This window comes from Idiotropiscis lumnitzeri, unplaced genomic scaffold (genome assembly GCF_059441095.1).
Source record: "Idiotropiscis lumnitzeri isolate Australia: NSW breed Sydney's pygmy pipehorse unplaced genomic scaffold, RoL_Ilum_1.0 HiC_scaffold_38, whole genome shotgun sequence".
Taxonomy (NCBI): Eukaryota; Metazoa; Chordata; class Actinopteri; order Syngnathiformes; family Syngnathidae; genus Idiotropiscis; species Idiotropiscis lumnitzeri.
Window position 1 is genome coordinate 515105 of NW_028283576.1, and position 16822 is coordinate 531926.

Genomic DNA, 16822 nt, shown 5'->3' on the forward strand with positions numbered 1-16822 from the left:
TTCGAAGGAAAGTCACAAAAATAGGGATAGAGTAAGATCAATGTCTTGAGTCTTTTCTAGCCAATTTTCAATCGGATTCGTTAAAAGGGCACCGTGCAGTATGTCAAAATGTAAAAAATTATATTGATTGGCGCAAGGTGTATAACAGAATATAAACATATAGATGTCTTCAGGTACCGACTCTTTATGTACATGTGAAGTTTTGGATTTTTAGCAGCATGTGCAGGAGAGTTATTAAGCATTTTGTCCATTGCGGCGAAGGAAATCTTAAGTGAAAACTTTGAAGCCCCGCCCCCGTCATATAGTATTTCGGAAACAAAAGATTTTAGCCCCAATTTTAGCCCCAGTGTTTGTCCCAGGTCTTAAGATGCTACAGACAGAATTTTAAGGCAATCAGATGAAGCCTTTAGGATCAGGGTGCAAAAGAATGACCCCTGTAAACATGCAAAAAAGGGCAAAAGTCGGACTTTCAAAAATTCATAACTCACTTCCTGTTCATATTAGACGTTAAAATATCAAATTTCTCGCCATGCCCGATGAGACTGCCAAGTTTGGTGAGTTTTTGTGCATGTTTCGGGGTCAAAAATGCGATCGTACAATCGGAAAAATAATAATAATAATAATTTCTACAAAAACAACAGGGACTTCGCAGCGGTCGCTGCTCAGGCCCTAATAATAATAATAATAATAATAATAAAAGTAATAATATTTTCTACAAAAACAATAGGGACCTCGCAGCCGTCGCAGCTCGGGCCCTAATAACAATTTCTAGAAAAACAATAGGGACCTCGCAGCGGTCACTGCTCGGGCCCTAATAATAATAATAATAATAATTTCCACAAAAACAATGGGGACCTCGTAGCGGTCGCTGCTCGGGCCCTAATAATAATTTCTACATAAACAATAGGGACCTCGCCGCGGTCGCTGCTCGGGCCCCAATAATAATTTCTACACAAAGTCCATTGTGGTGACCCGCCCCTTTTAAGTAAATTCAAAATGGCCGACTTCCTGTAAAACCTAGCTCATTGCTCCAAGAGACTTTTTTGTAGGTCTTGGTCTTATACATACAGTGAACCCTCGCTACTTCGCGGTTCACCTTTCGCGGGTTCAGTGCTTCGCGGGTATAAAAAATATTCGGGGGCATTGTAGTTTCGCCAAGCGGCACGACGGGCGCTGGAGCGGTTAGACGGCCGGCGTGCGCCGAAGAAGAGCGTGGGCGAAGAGGAGAGTGGACGAAGAAGAGCACGTTCCCCCGGACACGATCGGTGGCGACGTTTCGCGTGGTTCGGACCGTACCAGGGCTCCGGCCGGCGTGCGTGGCAGTTAAGCCGTAGAGGAGCACCGTCCCCGGGCACGGGCGGTGCCAAGCGGCCCCTAAGTTTAACCGAATGGAAGCTCCGGAGGAGGAGGGCATGCTCGCGTCACAGTAAGCCGAAGAGGAGCACCTTCCCCAGGCACGGGCGGTTCCAAGCGGCCCCTAAGTTTAACCAAATGGAAGCTCCGGAGGAGGAGGGCATGCTCGCGTCACAGTAAGCCGAAGAGGAGCACCTTTGCCGGGCACGGGCGGTTCCAAGCGGCCCCTAAGTTTAACCGAATGGAAGCTCCGGAGGAGGCGGGCATGCTCGCGTCACAGTAAGCCGAAGAGGAGCACCTTCCCCGGGCACGGGCGGTGCCAAGCGGCCCCTAAGTTTAACCGAATGGAAGCTCCGGGGGAGGAGGGCGGGCGTGTGTCACAGTTAAGCCGAATTGGAACACCTCTTCCGCCCGGACACGAACGGAGCGCGAAGCTGTCAGTTATGAATGAATAAATGAATAAATAAATAAATAATTAAAGAATGCCACCTTTCATTTCACAGGGAACACCGGACGGCGTACCAGCAGGTAAAAGTCGGAGTAATTAAATAAATACAAAAAGAATGGCTGGGGAATAAAAAAATAATAAGTTTTAATAATAATTTGGTTTTTTTGTTATAACATGAATTTCACTCTCTCTCTCTCTCTCTCTCCCCGTATATATATATATATATATATATATATATATATATATATATATATATATTTATTATATATATTGTATTTTCTTTTAAGCATTTTTGAAGGTGCGCCGCTACTTCGCGGATTTTCAGTTTCCGCGGGTGGTCTCGGTCCCCATTAACCGCGATAACCGAGGGTTCACTGTACTCCATAAAATTTACAAAAAGCGAGGTGAAACACTCAACCAGGGCTGCTTTTTTGAACATTTCTCGAGGGCCATGGCGAGCCATTTCAAAAAAGCTGCACAACTAACGTATAAAATATTGATAAATTTGCTCTGCCTGATGTGTGTGTCAAGTTTCACGAGTTGTCGTTCATATTTAGAACCTCATAATCAGCGTTGTTTTATTGCCAAACAGTGCAATGCCACTCCCACAACTTTTCACGAAAAAGGATGAATTTCGTATTGTGACATCCTCATGGCCGAAACAGTCCTCCGAGCATATATGAGGGTGACCTTGTTGAGTTGCACGGAGAAAAACATCCAAGAAAATAACTTGTATTAGCTTTTACCAGTTGGTGGCGCTACTACTACGATGAAAAATAAGTTGGTAGATGTCTTCAGGGCTGAAGTATCCTCAAATGTGTACAACTTCGAGAAGATAGGATCATCTGAGTCATGTTGCCGGAGCTTTTGTTGCCACAAAGTACAATCGGACTTTTCAGCACCGTAATAGCCACGCCTTTTGCCAAAACGTCACAAAACTCTGAAAAAGCTGAGTGAGCCTCAAACCAGACATACACATTCACTGACAAATATCCTGTGACACCAGATATATTAGAAGTCTTGTCTAATCAGCACACGTCTATCTAACTGCAATTTTAACATCTCGAGACACGACAGGATGAGTACACGATACGCATACCTCCATTTCTGAGTCTGTAAAGCCTGGAGGAGGCTGCTTCGATGTTTTAGTAGCATCATAAATTTATTGAATTAATTATACTTGAGGTTGGATTAGATTTTTACACATTTTAAGCCTTAGCCACCCAAAACAAAACATAAGCTCATGAATGAAATAAAACTAATTAATTTCGCCCATGCCAATTAATCTTCTGTAGACACGTGTTGTGACCAGTGTTGTTTTTGGCAGGCATTTTAGATTTTGTCCAAGTCATTTGGACAAAGTGCTGATTTGTTTACATCACATTTAGTCATCCCAATTCGTTATAGTTTTAGTCCAGTTTTAGTCAACGAAAACTAAAAAAAGGGTTTTAGTCCAGTTTTAATCGACGGAAACGCAAAAAAAGTTTTACCCTAGTTTTCGTCAATTTATTCACAAAGGTTTTAGTCCAAGCGGCACGGTGGCCCAACTGGTTAGCAGGATGGCCTCACAATATTGAGGTCGTAGGTACGATTCTGGCTCCGGCCTTCCTGCGTGGGTTTCCTCTGGGTAATTCGGTTTCCTCCCATATTCTTAAAACATGCATGGCAAGTTGCTTGGACACTCTAATTGCCCCTAGGCATGAGTGTGAGCGTGGATGGTTGTTCGTCTATGTATGCCATGCGATTGGCTGGACACCAATTCAAGGGTGTACCTCGCCTACTGCCGAAGACAGCTGGGATCGGCTCCAACACCCCCCGCGACCCTAGTGAGGAGAAGCGGTACAGATAACGGATGGATGGATGGATGGGTTTAAGTCCATTTGAGTTAAAACAAGGCATTCAAGGTTTCCACCCAATAACAAAGACTTTTGGATGGACTACAAAGGATTCTTCATTACAAACAGAAAAAAGTGGCAACAGTGGAATCAATGCTCACTGCTCCAAAATAAGCAGAGAAGCAAAACATTTTGTTGGGCAACTGTTGTGGCTTTATTTCACTAAAAGCAACATAAAATAATTTATGAACCACATGCTAACAATTTTGTCTCGTCAACGAAAAAAATTCATGTACATCACGTCATGTTTTCGTCATAAAAGAACCTCGTTTAGCTTGTCATCGTCATTAAAAAAGGGGCGTTAACGAAGTATTTTCGTCATAGTCATCAGTGACGAAAACAACACTGGTTGTGACTGATATTTCAGTCCCAGGTTGTCTCCTGAACACCACCAATTGGGCAAGGGAGCGCAGGAAAGCCTGGGGTCTTCTATTTTTACAGTATAGAAAGGCTAAATATCAAATTGAAACAGTGTTTTATATCATGAATATACAGGGTTGGTGCTGGTTCTGGTAGGGAAACCACAACATAAAGATGTCCTTAATTAGTCCCACAATGGGGATATTTGCAATATGGCATATGATGGCCTAACAGGGCCACCGCCCAGAAAAGAGTAACGCAGAACTTTGTAATACTGTCACTCCCTGACCAGTTCGTTGTTCCTGAAGAGCCAAACTTTGACTCAGACCCACAAATTTGAATTACAGATAGTGGACAATGGAGAACTCCCCCAGTCAGTCAGCATGTTCAACTTCCATAGAAACCTCAACATACATTTATTAGATTGCCAAACTAATTGGAAACTACATCACCAGAACACCACAAGTGGGCTCTGTTATTGTACTTAAAGATGCATCTTACAAACCTGTGTTCTCCAAGGCCAGCTGGTCCATAGTCTTAAGTTATTTCTTCGCCAACATCAATGTCTCGGAGCGCAAACAGACAGAGGTGTGGTCTGTCCTCTGTTGTCTTCTTCTTCATTTTACAGTTGGGGTGCATGTGGTCATCATTAACCAGTCTTCCCAGACTGCCATCTTCTTGAGCGGCATCAACACTTAAAATAGATTTAAAAAAAAAAAAACAATTATTCAATCAATGTCAGAAATTAATCTTTGAGACAATCTTGTGTACACAAAACATAAAAATAGGAAATCCACAATTTTTAAATCTTCTAAATCAAATCATACAAGAAATTTCTATTGGAATCAGACCCTATTAACAGCTTGTCTTTGAGACTTCATGGTCTATATTTTCATTTGTACAGATTCAACGCATGAATAAAAGTAATCACCGTATTTTCGCAGTCATAAGCAAACAAAGCGCCCTGTCAGTCGATGCGTCCATTAAATGGACAAAGTACCACTCACGTCCATCAGCCCTTGTCATCAACGAGCTGTTGGAAGTGCATGTTAGCACACCCTGCTGGGCAAAGAGTGAGTTGTCCATGCTTACAATCGACCGTGACAAATACACCATCTGACTATAATGTTTGGGTGATGGTGTTGGAAAAAGCTGGACAAAGGGCAGCTGTCCACAATGTTTTAGTCTGTCTTATCATTTATGTTATTGCAAGCAAGAAACGTCCCAGGTTTAGACAACAGACAAAAAGTCCAAAGCATAACAGCACATCTCTTTAAACAGCCATGCAAATCTCTCTAAACAGCTATGGGATTGTGGGTCTCTGCTCCCAGAATGCATTGCTTGAATTAGCTAAGGCTGAGTGGCTTTTGTATTATTTTCATTTTTTTTGGGTATATTGATGGCATGAGAGATACATGTTTGTGTTAATCTTATTTCTATGTTTCATTGTTTGCTTGTATGATGAGTTTTTTATTTTTTGTGTGTGGTGAGCAGCCAAGTCCCTCCCCTGACGTTGCTTTGTAGGCTATTGCCAATGCACCTAATATTGGCCTGAGCCATTGTCAGCTATTGTCAATAGAGACTTGGCGTCTGCTGCAACAATGGGGTGATTGCTCATGTTATTGGGGCATAGTAGGCTGCTATCGGCTGTGTCAGTGTGGGCAGCTCTGCCAAGTTCATGCTATGCTAACAGCAGCTGTGCTATCGTCTTGTCAGGCGGTGCGTCCAGTATATGTTACAAAGACAGAAATAGCTGCCTCAACAGGTGTTGCGCCCTTTGACACGGCGCGTCTTTTGGGTGCGAAAATACGGTATACATTTTTGCTTAGAGAATGATTTTTCCCCTAACACTTATGGGATGAGTATGTGTTTATTTTTTTAAATAAAAACAAAAATAAGATAACATCTCAATCTTTGCCTCACCTCCAAGTTTTTTCTTGCCGGCGGAAGTCAAACAAAAAGACAGTGCCTCTTCCATCCATCTTCCTGCGTTGAGATTTATCAGAATCTATCAATTTTCCTCTGTACTCCATAATAAAGAATAAAGTCGTCTTTCCTGAAAGGGGCCTTGGTAAATACTCCTCGACCTAGTTAACAGGGAAATCAAGATAGCTTCGTCATATTTTTAAGCACACAAATAAGGAGTCATCATATTCATTTGGGCCACTATACTAATGTAGGGTGGTTTGAAACATTGCTTCTTGTGAGGGATAGAGCAGAGCCCTTCTTTATGATTTTAAAGGAACAGACCAGCCAAAATTCATTTTCCAGCATTGCATTAGCCAGTATGTATTAGGACTGAAAGTACAAATGTCAATGGCACCTGGTTACGTAAAAAAAAAACTTTAAGATTATTTAGTTTCATAACAATGACATACACTGTATACACAGTCATATTGGATCGCGTCACGTGATCTCTGTGACGTATAACGTGCTTTACACTAGACTATCAATATCGGACTTGTTCACCGGTCTATTGTGGTATAAAAATGCCGGAGGGCGTCATCAAGTACAGCCTTAATTTAGATAGAACTCCTACCATCAGGTTTCACGCTCACTGAAATAACTTGAAACTGACAAAAGAAAAGGTCAAGACACTCTTAATGTAAAATAACCACTTAAAAAACGATGTCAGCTTGGTTATCAGAAAACAATAATATATCTTAGCAAAAGCGTTAACATCATACCTTTAAATGAGTTTATATACTTCGCTTCGAACTCTGCAGTCTTGTCCAGACCCTTGACTGCATGTTCAATAGTATCCTGCTTTGGGGACTTCCTGCATCTCAGGGAAGGCATTGTTTATTCTATAAAGAAAAAAGACAGTTTTGTGTTGAGAATTATTAATACTATAGGCTAAATGGAGTTTTAACAATATCAGTGTAAGAAAAATAAATTATAAATTAAAAAAATATCAATCCCTCCATCCCAATTAACGATTTCAACCATAATAGTTTATATTGAAGTTTAAACAACAGACAGACAGATTTATGCAGTGTGACTACAAAAATCTTACCAAAATTGCATTCACAGTAACCTTTGCTTTAAGAATCATGTAATTAACCAGTGAACATCGTGTCTTACACAAAAATTAATGACAGAAATTATCATGGTACTTGCATTCTGTTGTTCTATAACAAAAGTGCAAGCTGTTAGCTCCGCAAAGCTAACGCAACAAGCTAGCGTCCCTCGTGCTCACATTCAATGCAAACCTGACCACCGGATGAAAATACGCGTCGGTTTAGTTCTTTAAATGAGTAAAAGCACCATGACGTTTTATAATTATTCAATGCTTAACTGGAGCTCGTCAATTATGTCGATGTAGGAGCACATGTTTGCTAGGCCAGTGTTGTAGGCCCACATCCATGGTGCTACTTTGTATAGTGTTTTCCACACAACTATCTCTAACCATGAACAAATGCACTCGAGGCATGTTTTGAATAAAAACAAACGAAAAACACTTACCTCTCCGTTTCAACAGCAGTTCGAACTTCAAAGTGGTGATATTCTCCAGCGTTAAGCACCTGCTCGAACTGCGAATAGGTCAAATTCAACAGCGTCTTTTTTCTGTCTTAATAAGGACGCGATGAGAGGAGGAGCGCTTGCCTTTTCGTCAGCACGCCCCGCGCGGGTGGTGCTGCTTTATCACTCTCTATCTGTGCCCGCCCGCCGGCATGTCGATAGAAAAATAATATTCCTTCAAACATTACTTTCATCTTCTTAACGTTTTGTAGTGAATTTAACAGGTTCACCACTTTTTTCTACGGAGCCCCTCTGGTGCCACAGTATGAGAAAAAAATATTTTTTGCTAATCTGTACCCACAGTTTACTAAACTGTACCCACAGTTTACTAAACTGTACCCACAGTTTAGTAAACTGTACCCACAGTTTACTAATCTGTACCCACAGTTTACTAAACTGTACCCACAGTTTAGCTAATCTGTACCCACAGTTTACTAATCTGTACCCACAGTTTACTAATCTGTACCCACAGTTTACTAAACTGTACCCACAGTTTAGCTAATCTGTACCCACAGTTTAGCTAATGAGCTAGCGTTCACGCCCATGCCATGACGTCAAACGTTTGTGGGTGTTGCTTGATAGAGCAGTACCCACGCGGTCGTATATCTCTCAAGGTAAATTCTATTAGATGTTATATTGATAGTACGAGAGTATAGTGTGTTCTGCATCGCTTAAAGACTTGTAATTCCGTGATTTATGTTCACGCCCATGCCATTCCGTCAAATGTAAGTAAGGTGTACATCGCTCTAGTTCGTGACTGTTGCTTGATAGAGCAGTATTAGCAGCGAACGGCTACATTTAGCCTCCGTGTTTTCTATTCGTGCGTCACGTTTTAAACATTTTTCGCGCATTATTTCGCTCGCCACAAGTCACCCAATCATGACAACCGTCACCCTAGCCACGGTTTGATTTTATTGTCGTCTTTTTGGCGTATCAGCAGGCATCAGTGGTTTTAGTCGAGCCCTCGTCGGAGAAGTGTACAAACACTCACGAATCACCACAAGAGGAGACAAGTACGTCTCTGACATTCACTGTAAGTACATTGTCTAAAGTTACTTTTATTTCACGACAACAATTTGTTGTGTTTACTGCCGTGCTTGTTGTAAATTGCTTAATAACTCGCTTCTGGGCTATGTTGGGTTGCTAAATATGGCTGTATAATGAAACTGTGAAACGATGGAAACAATCATGCATTCTTATCTATTCATTTTGTCAGGATGACATGACATTTTTGTAAACGTGCAGAATCATATTTTCAAAGTACAATACTGTAGTTTTACTTTGCATCTTGTCTCTTTAATTGCCTTGAGACGATGTGTAATGCAGCAGTAGTGCCATTTTACTCCTCTGTTTCAGAAGATGGACTCGAATTTTCTAAAATTTCTCCAAGACCAGCGAAAGTTAGATGATAAAGTCATTGCCACCTTTATTGAGGAGAAGGTATGTACAACAGGCAATAACATGTCATTTAACCAATGTGGGTGTTTAAGGAAAACTGCTTCGGGCATATTATATGTTGTGAGACATGGTTGATCATAAAAAGAAAATTGTAATGATTCAAATTTTTCTATTCTTAATATCAATCTCAATAATCAAGTTTAATCCACCCAAATGGATTTGCATTTCTTTGGGGCAGGTTGTAATTCTAGTAGAAGCATTTAAGTGAAAATGAAGTACACACACATTGACAAAAGTGTTGTCTGTTCATGGAAAGAGGGAAACAACATATATAACAATCATAATACATAAAAATAAAAAGGAAAAATCACCATTCATAATCGGACATTGATTTTTTTAATTGTGGTTCATTGGAATTGTTAAAAAAAAATCAAAAATTTTGAAACAGGCCTTGACAAAAATTATGGTAGAAAACACATTTTGTTGCAGAACCTTTTGAGGAAATCACGACAATCAGATTATTTATGTAATGAAATTTCAATGAGATGTGGGCAGCTCTCATTTTGTCCCTGTCTCCATATGCAAACCACAGCAGTTGTTTTACGTTTGAAGGGTCCTGTCAAATATATATATATATATATATATATATATATATATATATATATATATATATATATATATATATATATATATACAGTTCGAAATGGAGTAGGAAGAATTATAAACTGTGTTCCTACCCCTTTACACCATTTCTAATTCATATTTATGAATGATGTTTAGCGTAGTTAGTACACTATTGGAGGTTCAGCCAATCATTTTTCTACGTTGCTGTTCAAAATGCGTCTTACTTTCCATGTTTTAAAATGATTGCTGGTCATGTACTTTGTGTATTTTTAAAACTTGTTTCATTACCAATGTTCTATTTTTCCTCAGATTGATTGCTATGCTGTCAATGCGATGACAGACCAGCAGCTCACAGAATATGTTCCCAAAGCTGGAGACCGAATTGCAATACGCCAATACTGCAGAAGAGAAGTAGCTGCGCTTGAAGGAACCAACACAACAATATCCAAAGCAACTGAGTCTTTGATTTCAAAAATTCAACAAAGGCGGGGTTTTGACAATGGCCGCACAGATGAGCGGGTGAAAAAAATGTCTGGCAACACTAATGCTATGAAAGAACACCGCAACTACCAAATGGGCCTATTTGAAGAGACTCAGGACCGAATTGTGCAAGTTAGAGAGAGAAGAGGAGGAGGCACAAGACATTTAAAGGCCCTGAAGAATGCAACAATGTCAGAATTAATGGAAACAGGCAAAGCACTCTTTTTTCCAAATGGAAAATCAAAACTAGGGAGGGAAAGCGATTTTGAATTTCTAATACGGGACTTCACTGAAGAGATCATTTCACCACAAACAACATTAAATGAGCAGTATGAAAAGAGAAAGGTGAAAACATTACAGCTTTATTTGTCATGCAAAAGAGTTGGTGCTGATGCCCCTGCAAAAGTGCTTGATGAGCCACATGACACCGCTTCTGTGCATTTTACTGCATTGGAGGAAACAGCCAAGGTGCCTCCATTGGACAGTGAAATGGTGGGAGCAGTAGGTGGACTGTTAGAAAATGTTATTGCTGATGAAGAAATAGTCTTCAGACATTCATTTGCTGATTATGCCACTTATGATGTCGATGACACCCTCGACGACACCATCCCCATGGAGCTGTTGGTTGAAAATCCATCCCCAGGGCAAGAATCTCATCCACTTAAAGCAAGAAAACTTAAACTGCACAGGGGAAATGTTTTCCATGAATTAAATGCAGCCTTTCAAAACGGCACTGTAACTACTGATGAGCTGCTGGTGGAGATCGAGATGTTCCAACCCAATGGAGCAATGGAAAAGGGAGAAGATAATGGTGGTGTGTTACGTGATGCCTTAAGTGAATACTGGGAAACATTCTTCAGTAAATGCACTCATGGAAGCACAATGAAGATACCAATGACACGACACGACATGAAAGACGAATGGGTTAACATTGCCAAAGTTATGGTCCTTGGATACAACATTGTGCAATATTTTCCCATAGCATTAGCCAAGCCCTTTATTTTGTATTGTCTCGGCGTTGACCTGATGGAGAATGACCTGCTTTCGGCATTTTTAGACACAATTCCCTCTGAAGAAAAACAAGTGGCTGAACAAGCGATGATTGATTTTTTGTCTATCGCTGGATCTGAGGAGTGGATGGATTTCCTCGAAACTCACGAGGTTAAAGTTATTGTCAATAAGGGGAACGTGAAGAAGACTTTAATTGAGGTGGCACATAAGGAACTGGTTCAAGATCCCGCCTATATTGCTGAGTGCTGGTCCAGTATATTGAAGGAACTGAAATTACCATTGGGAGGCCTGGATGAAGTATATGGTAGCCTTACCCCAACACCAAGAAGAGTAATCGCCATGTTACAGCATGAGGGCCTCAACATGAGAGAAATGCAGAGTTTTGAATTTCTGAAAAAATTCATCAGGAGTTGCAACGAACGTCGGCTCAAGAAATTTCTTCGATTTTGTACTGGTAATCTTTCACATCTTTACGATTAATCCTAATTCTGTCATTTGTTTTCACTTGTCAAATTTGATATATATATATATATATGTATATGTATACATATGGATATATATATGTATATGTGTGTGTGTGTATATATGCCAAAAGAAATGTGCCCTCAGCTGACTTTGAAACACGGGGGGCAAAATTTTTGATTTGTGGGCCACAATGGGTTCTCTTGACAGAGGGGCCGGACCAGCAACACTTGGATGGAGTGTTTTGGTAACCTCACTTTATCTGAGAAAGAAAATACATATCGTATATGGAGAAAATATATGCTCTAATTTTAAATGAAAATGAATGAAAACATTGCAACAAAATATCTGTCTTAGGGTGTGTCTCCTAGTGGGGACACTTATCAGAATTACGGGGAAAATAAAACATGAACAAGGTTTATTTATTTAATTTTTTCAACTTCGGCAGGCCTGATGTAAACGTTTAATAAATACACAGCTATTGAAGGCAATGATTAGAGAGCCTTCATTTGAGGTGATAGACACGAGTGTTCTAGTATAGAGTTGGTGGTGGTATGTGGTTCTAAACTAATATTTTATTTTTGTTTTCCAAAGGTGCAGATCTTTTAGTGGCTGAGAAGATCCATGTGCGATTCTTTGAGGCTGAGAACCTATTTACACGAAGACCAATGTCCCATACATGTGGCTGTGTTCTGGAGGTGGCCAACAACTATGGGTCGTACCCTGAGTTGTCTGAGGAATTTGGGAATGTACTTGATGCCAACATGTGGGTGATGGACATAATTTAGTGTCTGTTCTGCAAAATCTATTCCCATATACTCTTAGAGGGTTTGGCGGCTGTTTTGTCTGGAATTTGTTCATAATGGTATTTTATAATGTAGTTGCATGGTCTGATTCATGGGGGCCAGATTTACTGTTTTATGCCGGTATTTCATACTCTTGGACTGCAAGTCGAGTTGTTTATATTTACTGACTATTGAGTGAGTCATTGTTTGCATAGTTGATTCTTTGCAAAATTAGGAAGCAATTTTGTTGTGGTAAGACACAATTTTGTTGCCTATGGTTGTTATGCAACAGCTTTAAGACATGTGTTTTTTTTTTTGGTTTTTATAAAATTGCTCCACTGCTTGTATTGCAAGCAGATAGTTGTGTCGCTGGGGTCGACTACGATGTCTTGTTTTACACAAATTTTATAAAAATTAAATGTGCAACTGCTCCTATCTGAATTTTTTTCTCAGTTAAGACAGTGACATTCACTCAGCTCTCAGACAGACTGTATGTAGGAGACATTATTTGCTGAATTGAGTACCCAAATCTCAAGTCTACAGTTATCAAGTTGTCACCTTGTTGCTGTCTGATTTGACAGTGTGCATTTGTGTGAATTTGACCACTTCGCTTCACATAAATAGTTTCCACAAATACATTTAAGGATTGAATAGCAGTTTCAACTCAAGATACTTTGGCGACCTGAAAATGTAGAAGACAATCAATTTTACTTTTAGAATTTATTTGAATCACACACATGTATTTTAGCGAGCTTGAATGTGGCTTTTTAAATACCAATCAAAGATCTTTACATGTTGGCTCAATGCATGTCAATATGCGGAGGAGTTTGCAGCAATTTATTTATTTTACAAAACCATAAATCAGCAACAGTTAATTTGGGTAGAACCATCAAGCAAATTACAAAATATATGTACAGTATATATCAAATGAATTTCAACAATTCTCTGTACATTTCCCATGTATGTACAAGAATGGGTGCACACACAGTCACAATAAGTGTACAAAAAAAAATTCTAAGTAAAATTACACATGTTGTAAAACACTTGATAAAATCCATAATGAGCAGAATGCTTCAAACTTAAAACAATTTGTCATTTAGTTATGTGAGGGCTCCATATAAACAGCAGTTGAGGTGTGGCGAGGGGGCACACACACCATTAGGGGGTAAGACAGGGCACATTGATTAATGGTGTGATACGTTATGGATTGTAAAAGGACTTTGAAGCCTTTTACACCTGGACTACATCCATTAAAGACCTAAGAGTGTTATTAGCTCCTCTCTCAAGTTGAGGTAGTTGGCCGTGGCGATATATCCATCCACTGGGACTTGGAGGTTGTTCTGTGACATTATGTGTGTACACAGAGTGAACACATCAGCATCACAAGCAACATCATTGCGGTGGATGCAGTCACCTTCACACCTCAAAAAATCCTCCTCAGTCACTTGGCACAAAAAGTCCTCTGTGCCATACAGCTCCGGGACCAAGAACATGACATCAGGCCGACCATGAGGGACACGCTCATTCTTGGATGGACGAATCAGATGGCTGTTCCACACCTCCTTGACTGCATCCAACTCATCCTGCAGGTGATACAAAAACAATTTACATAAATGTTTTAAGAAACATATTAACTGAAAATATAAACTTTTTCGAAGACTAATCTCAGCTCATTGTGCAAACACAGATGCATTCACGTGGAAGTCACCAAAATATGAAAGTGGCATGGAGAAAGTGAAGGAAAATACTGGCATTAAGTAGTTCAAATATTATCTGATCATCCATCCATTCACTGAGGTCAAATTTATCTGTAGCGTACTTCTGTGTCTGTGTCTATATGGAGGTAGAATTAAAACAAAGTATGGTAACCATAACTGAAAAAATGCATGTTACAGTAAGGTTTGGTATGTTTGCAGTTACCACTGACCATTGGGTCCTCAACTTTTTACCAAGGTAGGCAAAACGAATGCACTGCAGTGTGAAAGCAAGGTGGACATAAATCATCTACAATGTCACGGAAAATGTCTGGATTTTTTTTTTTTTGTAAGGTTCTGAAAACTTTAAAAGCAAAGTTGTATTCATGAGAAGAAAATATAAAAATGCATTTATAACTTGACCATGATATGGCAAAAATTATTCAATAAAGTGCTTGTGAAGTGTTACTACTTGCCTGTATTAAACCAAGAAAGCAAAATAACATGAGGTTCTTGTCCAAGAAGTCACCATCAAAATGTCCTTCATCTTTAAGTCTGTGGAAGAGGTCCAGCCAGAATTCCACACACTCTCGACGGAGAAAGCCCCACCAACTCTCTATTCTTTGATTTGATGTGCTTCTTCCAACAACAAAGCTTTTGCCACCAGCATGCACATCAGTGTGGGTCCGACGAAGTAATTGCTGCATATCACGGATGGAACTGTTTTCTGTCCCCATGTCTGTTCTCACGATGCGCGCACATCCACCTAATTCATTAATAGTTTCAAGAAAGTAGCCACTGATGACTTTTGGATTACTGCTTGTGTGGTAAGCATTCAGCCACAGAATTCGCCTTGAAAATCCATCGATGGCTCCATTGATGCAAATGCCAAATGGCTTTAATTTGTCGTATGAGTCGACATGCCATACAAAATTTGGACCCTTGGCAAAGTATGCTCGCCTGTGCAGTCTTCTTCTCCTTCTAAATGTCGTGCCCTCCGGGTCCATTGCGGAAAGGAGCAGCCGTACATCTTCCTTTCGTACATGCAGTCCTCTGTCTTTACATTTGGTGTACATCCACCGGTAGCCATGCAACGCTCCAGAGCCCTGTAGCTCCTCTCTGATGAATTCCACAACTGTCTCTGGGTGGTCATAATGGATTCGGCGGAACAATCCATGCTTCTTAAGAATTCGTTTGAGGGACCTCAAACTCAGAACAATCCTGTGTTTGGAGCCCAGCACACATAGTATGTGTTTGTAGCTCAGGCCCAAATGAAAATAGAACTCAATGAGCTGAAGTTGGTCCATGATCTCATGCGTGCATTCTGTAGGTGGAGCAAAATAGAATTATGTTTTGATTTCTGATTACATCGTGGAATAGATAGAATATGTGATCAAATTATTAATTAAAATATTAATTACATTTAAATATGTTTACATACGTTAAAAACAATAGTTGTAATATCATATTAACATAAACCTCATGGCGTGGCAGCTATTAAAGCAATACTTTTAGCTAGGAAAAACACGGGAGAAAACGGCAGTAACCACAAACTATTATCATTACACAAAAATAACCGCAGAAAAGGTACTTACAGTGTTTGAAACCCCAAAGACGTAATTGTATCCTCTTGTAATGCGACCGAGTGAGTGTCTCCTTCTCCAGCGAGGACTGGATGATTGCTTGCGCCGGGCGATTGCTTAAAAACGCAGCGAATGTTCAAAACATGACGCACGAAAAATGAAAAGAAACGCGCTGGCTAATTGTAGCCGTTCGCTGCTAAAACTGCTATATGAACTAGGAACTAGAGCAATATTACCATCATATAATATGAGGGAACGAAAGTGAAAGTAAATCACACCATGCCGATTCGACAGAACACTACACTTCACTCTAATACTATCAATAAAAAAACAAATTGAATTTACCTCGACGTGTATACGACGGACCGTGAGCTCATTTGCTGAATTGTGGGTACTGCTCTATCAAGCAACACCCACAAACGTTTGACGTCATGGCATGGGCGTGAACGCTAGCTCATTAGCTAAACTGTGGGTACAGATTAGCTAAACTGTGGGTACAGTTTAGTAAACTGTGGGTACAGATTAGCTAAACTGTGGGTACAGTTTAGTAAACTGTGGGTACAGTTTAGTAAACTGTGGGTACAGATTAGTAAACTGTGGGTAAAGTTTAGTAAACTGTGGGTACAGATTAGCAAAAAATATTTTTTTCTCATACTGTGGCACCAGAGGGGCTCCGTATTTTTCAAATACACCAATGGAAAACAGGTCTTAATTGAGGAAATATACAAAGAGCGTCTCACAAACACCTTATGATGAGCAATGTAATTTGATCACGTTTTTTGTCACTGCCTGGACGTCGGTTCACTGGCCTGGTGGCAGTGGCTTGTAGACACTGTCACTGAGTGGGAACGGATCTCAAGGTGGGTCAAACTAACCCAAGCAGTGGATCGGTCCGTTTTTTAAATTTATTAATTTTTTTATTTTATGTATTTATTTATTATTTAATACAAGGGCTTCGGCTCACTACCAGTGGGCGGGACCAAAGAATTTGGGTTTCCTTTGAGCTAGGAGGCAGTCAAAGGCAGTCCAATCCCCGGCAACATAAAGCGCCTAGCTCTGGGGACATGGAATGTCATTTCTCTGGTAGGGAATGAACCCGAGCTGGTGTGTGACTAGACCAGTGGTTCTCAATTATTTCCTGTCATGCCCCCCCTACCAAGAAGAAAACAATTCGCACCCCCCCCCACCACAATTTTTTTTTACATTT

General features: G+C 40.2%; 2 protein-coding genes and 1 long non-coding RNA gene across 3 annotated transcripts; 1 reads left to right on the forward strand and 2 right to left on the reverse strand.

Annotated features, from left to right (window-relative positions):
• Nucleotides 1-4577: 4577 nt before the first annotated feature.
• LOC148315797 (uncharacterized) lies at nucleotides 4578-7663 on the reverse strand. The gene is made up of 4 exons (XR_015840563.1): nucleotides 7522-7663; nucleotides 6744-6863; nucleotides 5980-6143; nucleotides 4578-4750 (listed from the first exon to the last, which is right to left on the reverse strand). It is a non-coding gene; the product is annotated as an uncharacterized LOC148315797 (long non-coding RNA).
• A 415-nt stretch (nucleotides 7664-8078) lies between these two features.
• On the forward strand, nucleotides 8079-12764 carry LOC148315798 (uncharacterized). Its single transcript, XM_088287338.1, has 5 exons — nucleotides 8079-8192; nucleotides 8519-8611; nucleotides 8935-9018; nucleotides 9910-11545; nucleotides 12148-12764. Exons 1-5 carry the CDS (start codon nucleotides 8127-8129, stop codon nucleotides 12339-12341), a joined length of 2073 nt encoding a protein of 690 aa, XP_088143464.1. The 5' UTR covers nucleotides 8079-8126; the 3' UTR covers nucleotides 12342-12764.
• Nucleotides 12765-13588: 824 nt separating this feature from the next.
• LOC148315799 (uncharacterized) lies at nucleotides 13589-15914 on the reverse strand. The gene is made up of 2 exons (XM_088287332.1): nucleotides 14509-15914; nucleotides 13589-13921 (listed from the first exon to the last, which is right to left on the reverse strand). Exons 1-2 carry the CDS (start codon nucleotides 15337-15339, stop codon nucleotides 13589-13591), a joined length of 1164 nt encoding a protein of 387 aa, XP_088143458.1. The 5' UTR covers nucleotides 15340-15914.
• Between the last annotated feature and the right edge of the window lie 908 nt (nucleotides 15915-16822).

Bases quoted from the DNA above. Each gene is read 5' to 3' on its own strand.
- LOC148315799 (XM_088287332.1), bottom strand. From the start codon at position 15,339: ATGGACCAACTTCAGCTCATTGAGTTCTATTTTCATTTGGGCCTGAGC. The intron at 13,922-14,508 runs GCAAGTAGTAAC...TATCACCTGCAG, and splicing joins GCTTTCTTGGTTTAATACAG to GATGAGTTGGATGCAGTCAA.
- LOC148315798 (XM_088287338.1), top strand. From the start codon at position 8,127: ATGACGTCAAACGTTTGTGGGTGTTGCTTGATAGAGCAGTACCCACGC. The intron at 8,612-8,934 runs GTAAGTACATTG...CCTCTGTTTCAG, and splicing joins GTACGTCTCTGACATTCACT to AAGATGGACTCGAATTTTCT. The intron at 9,019-9,909 runs GTATGTACAACA...ATTTTTCCTCAG, and splicing joins CCACCTTTATTGAGGAGAAG to ATTGATTGCTATGCTGTCAA.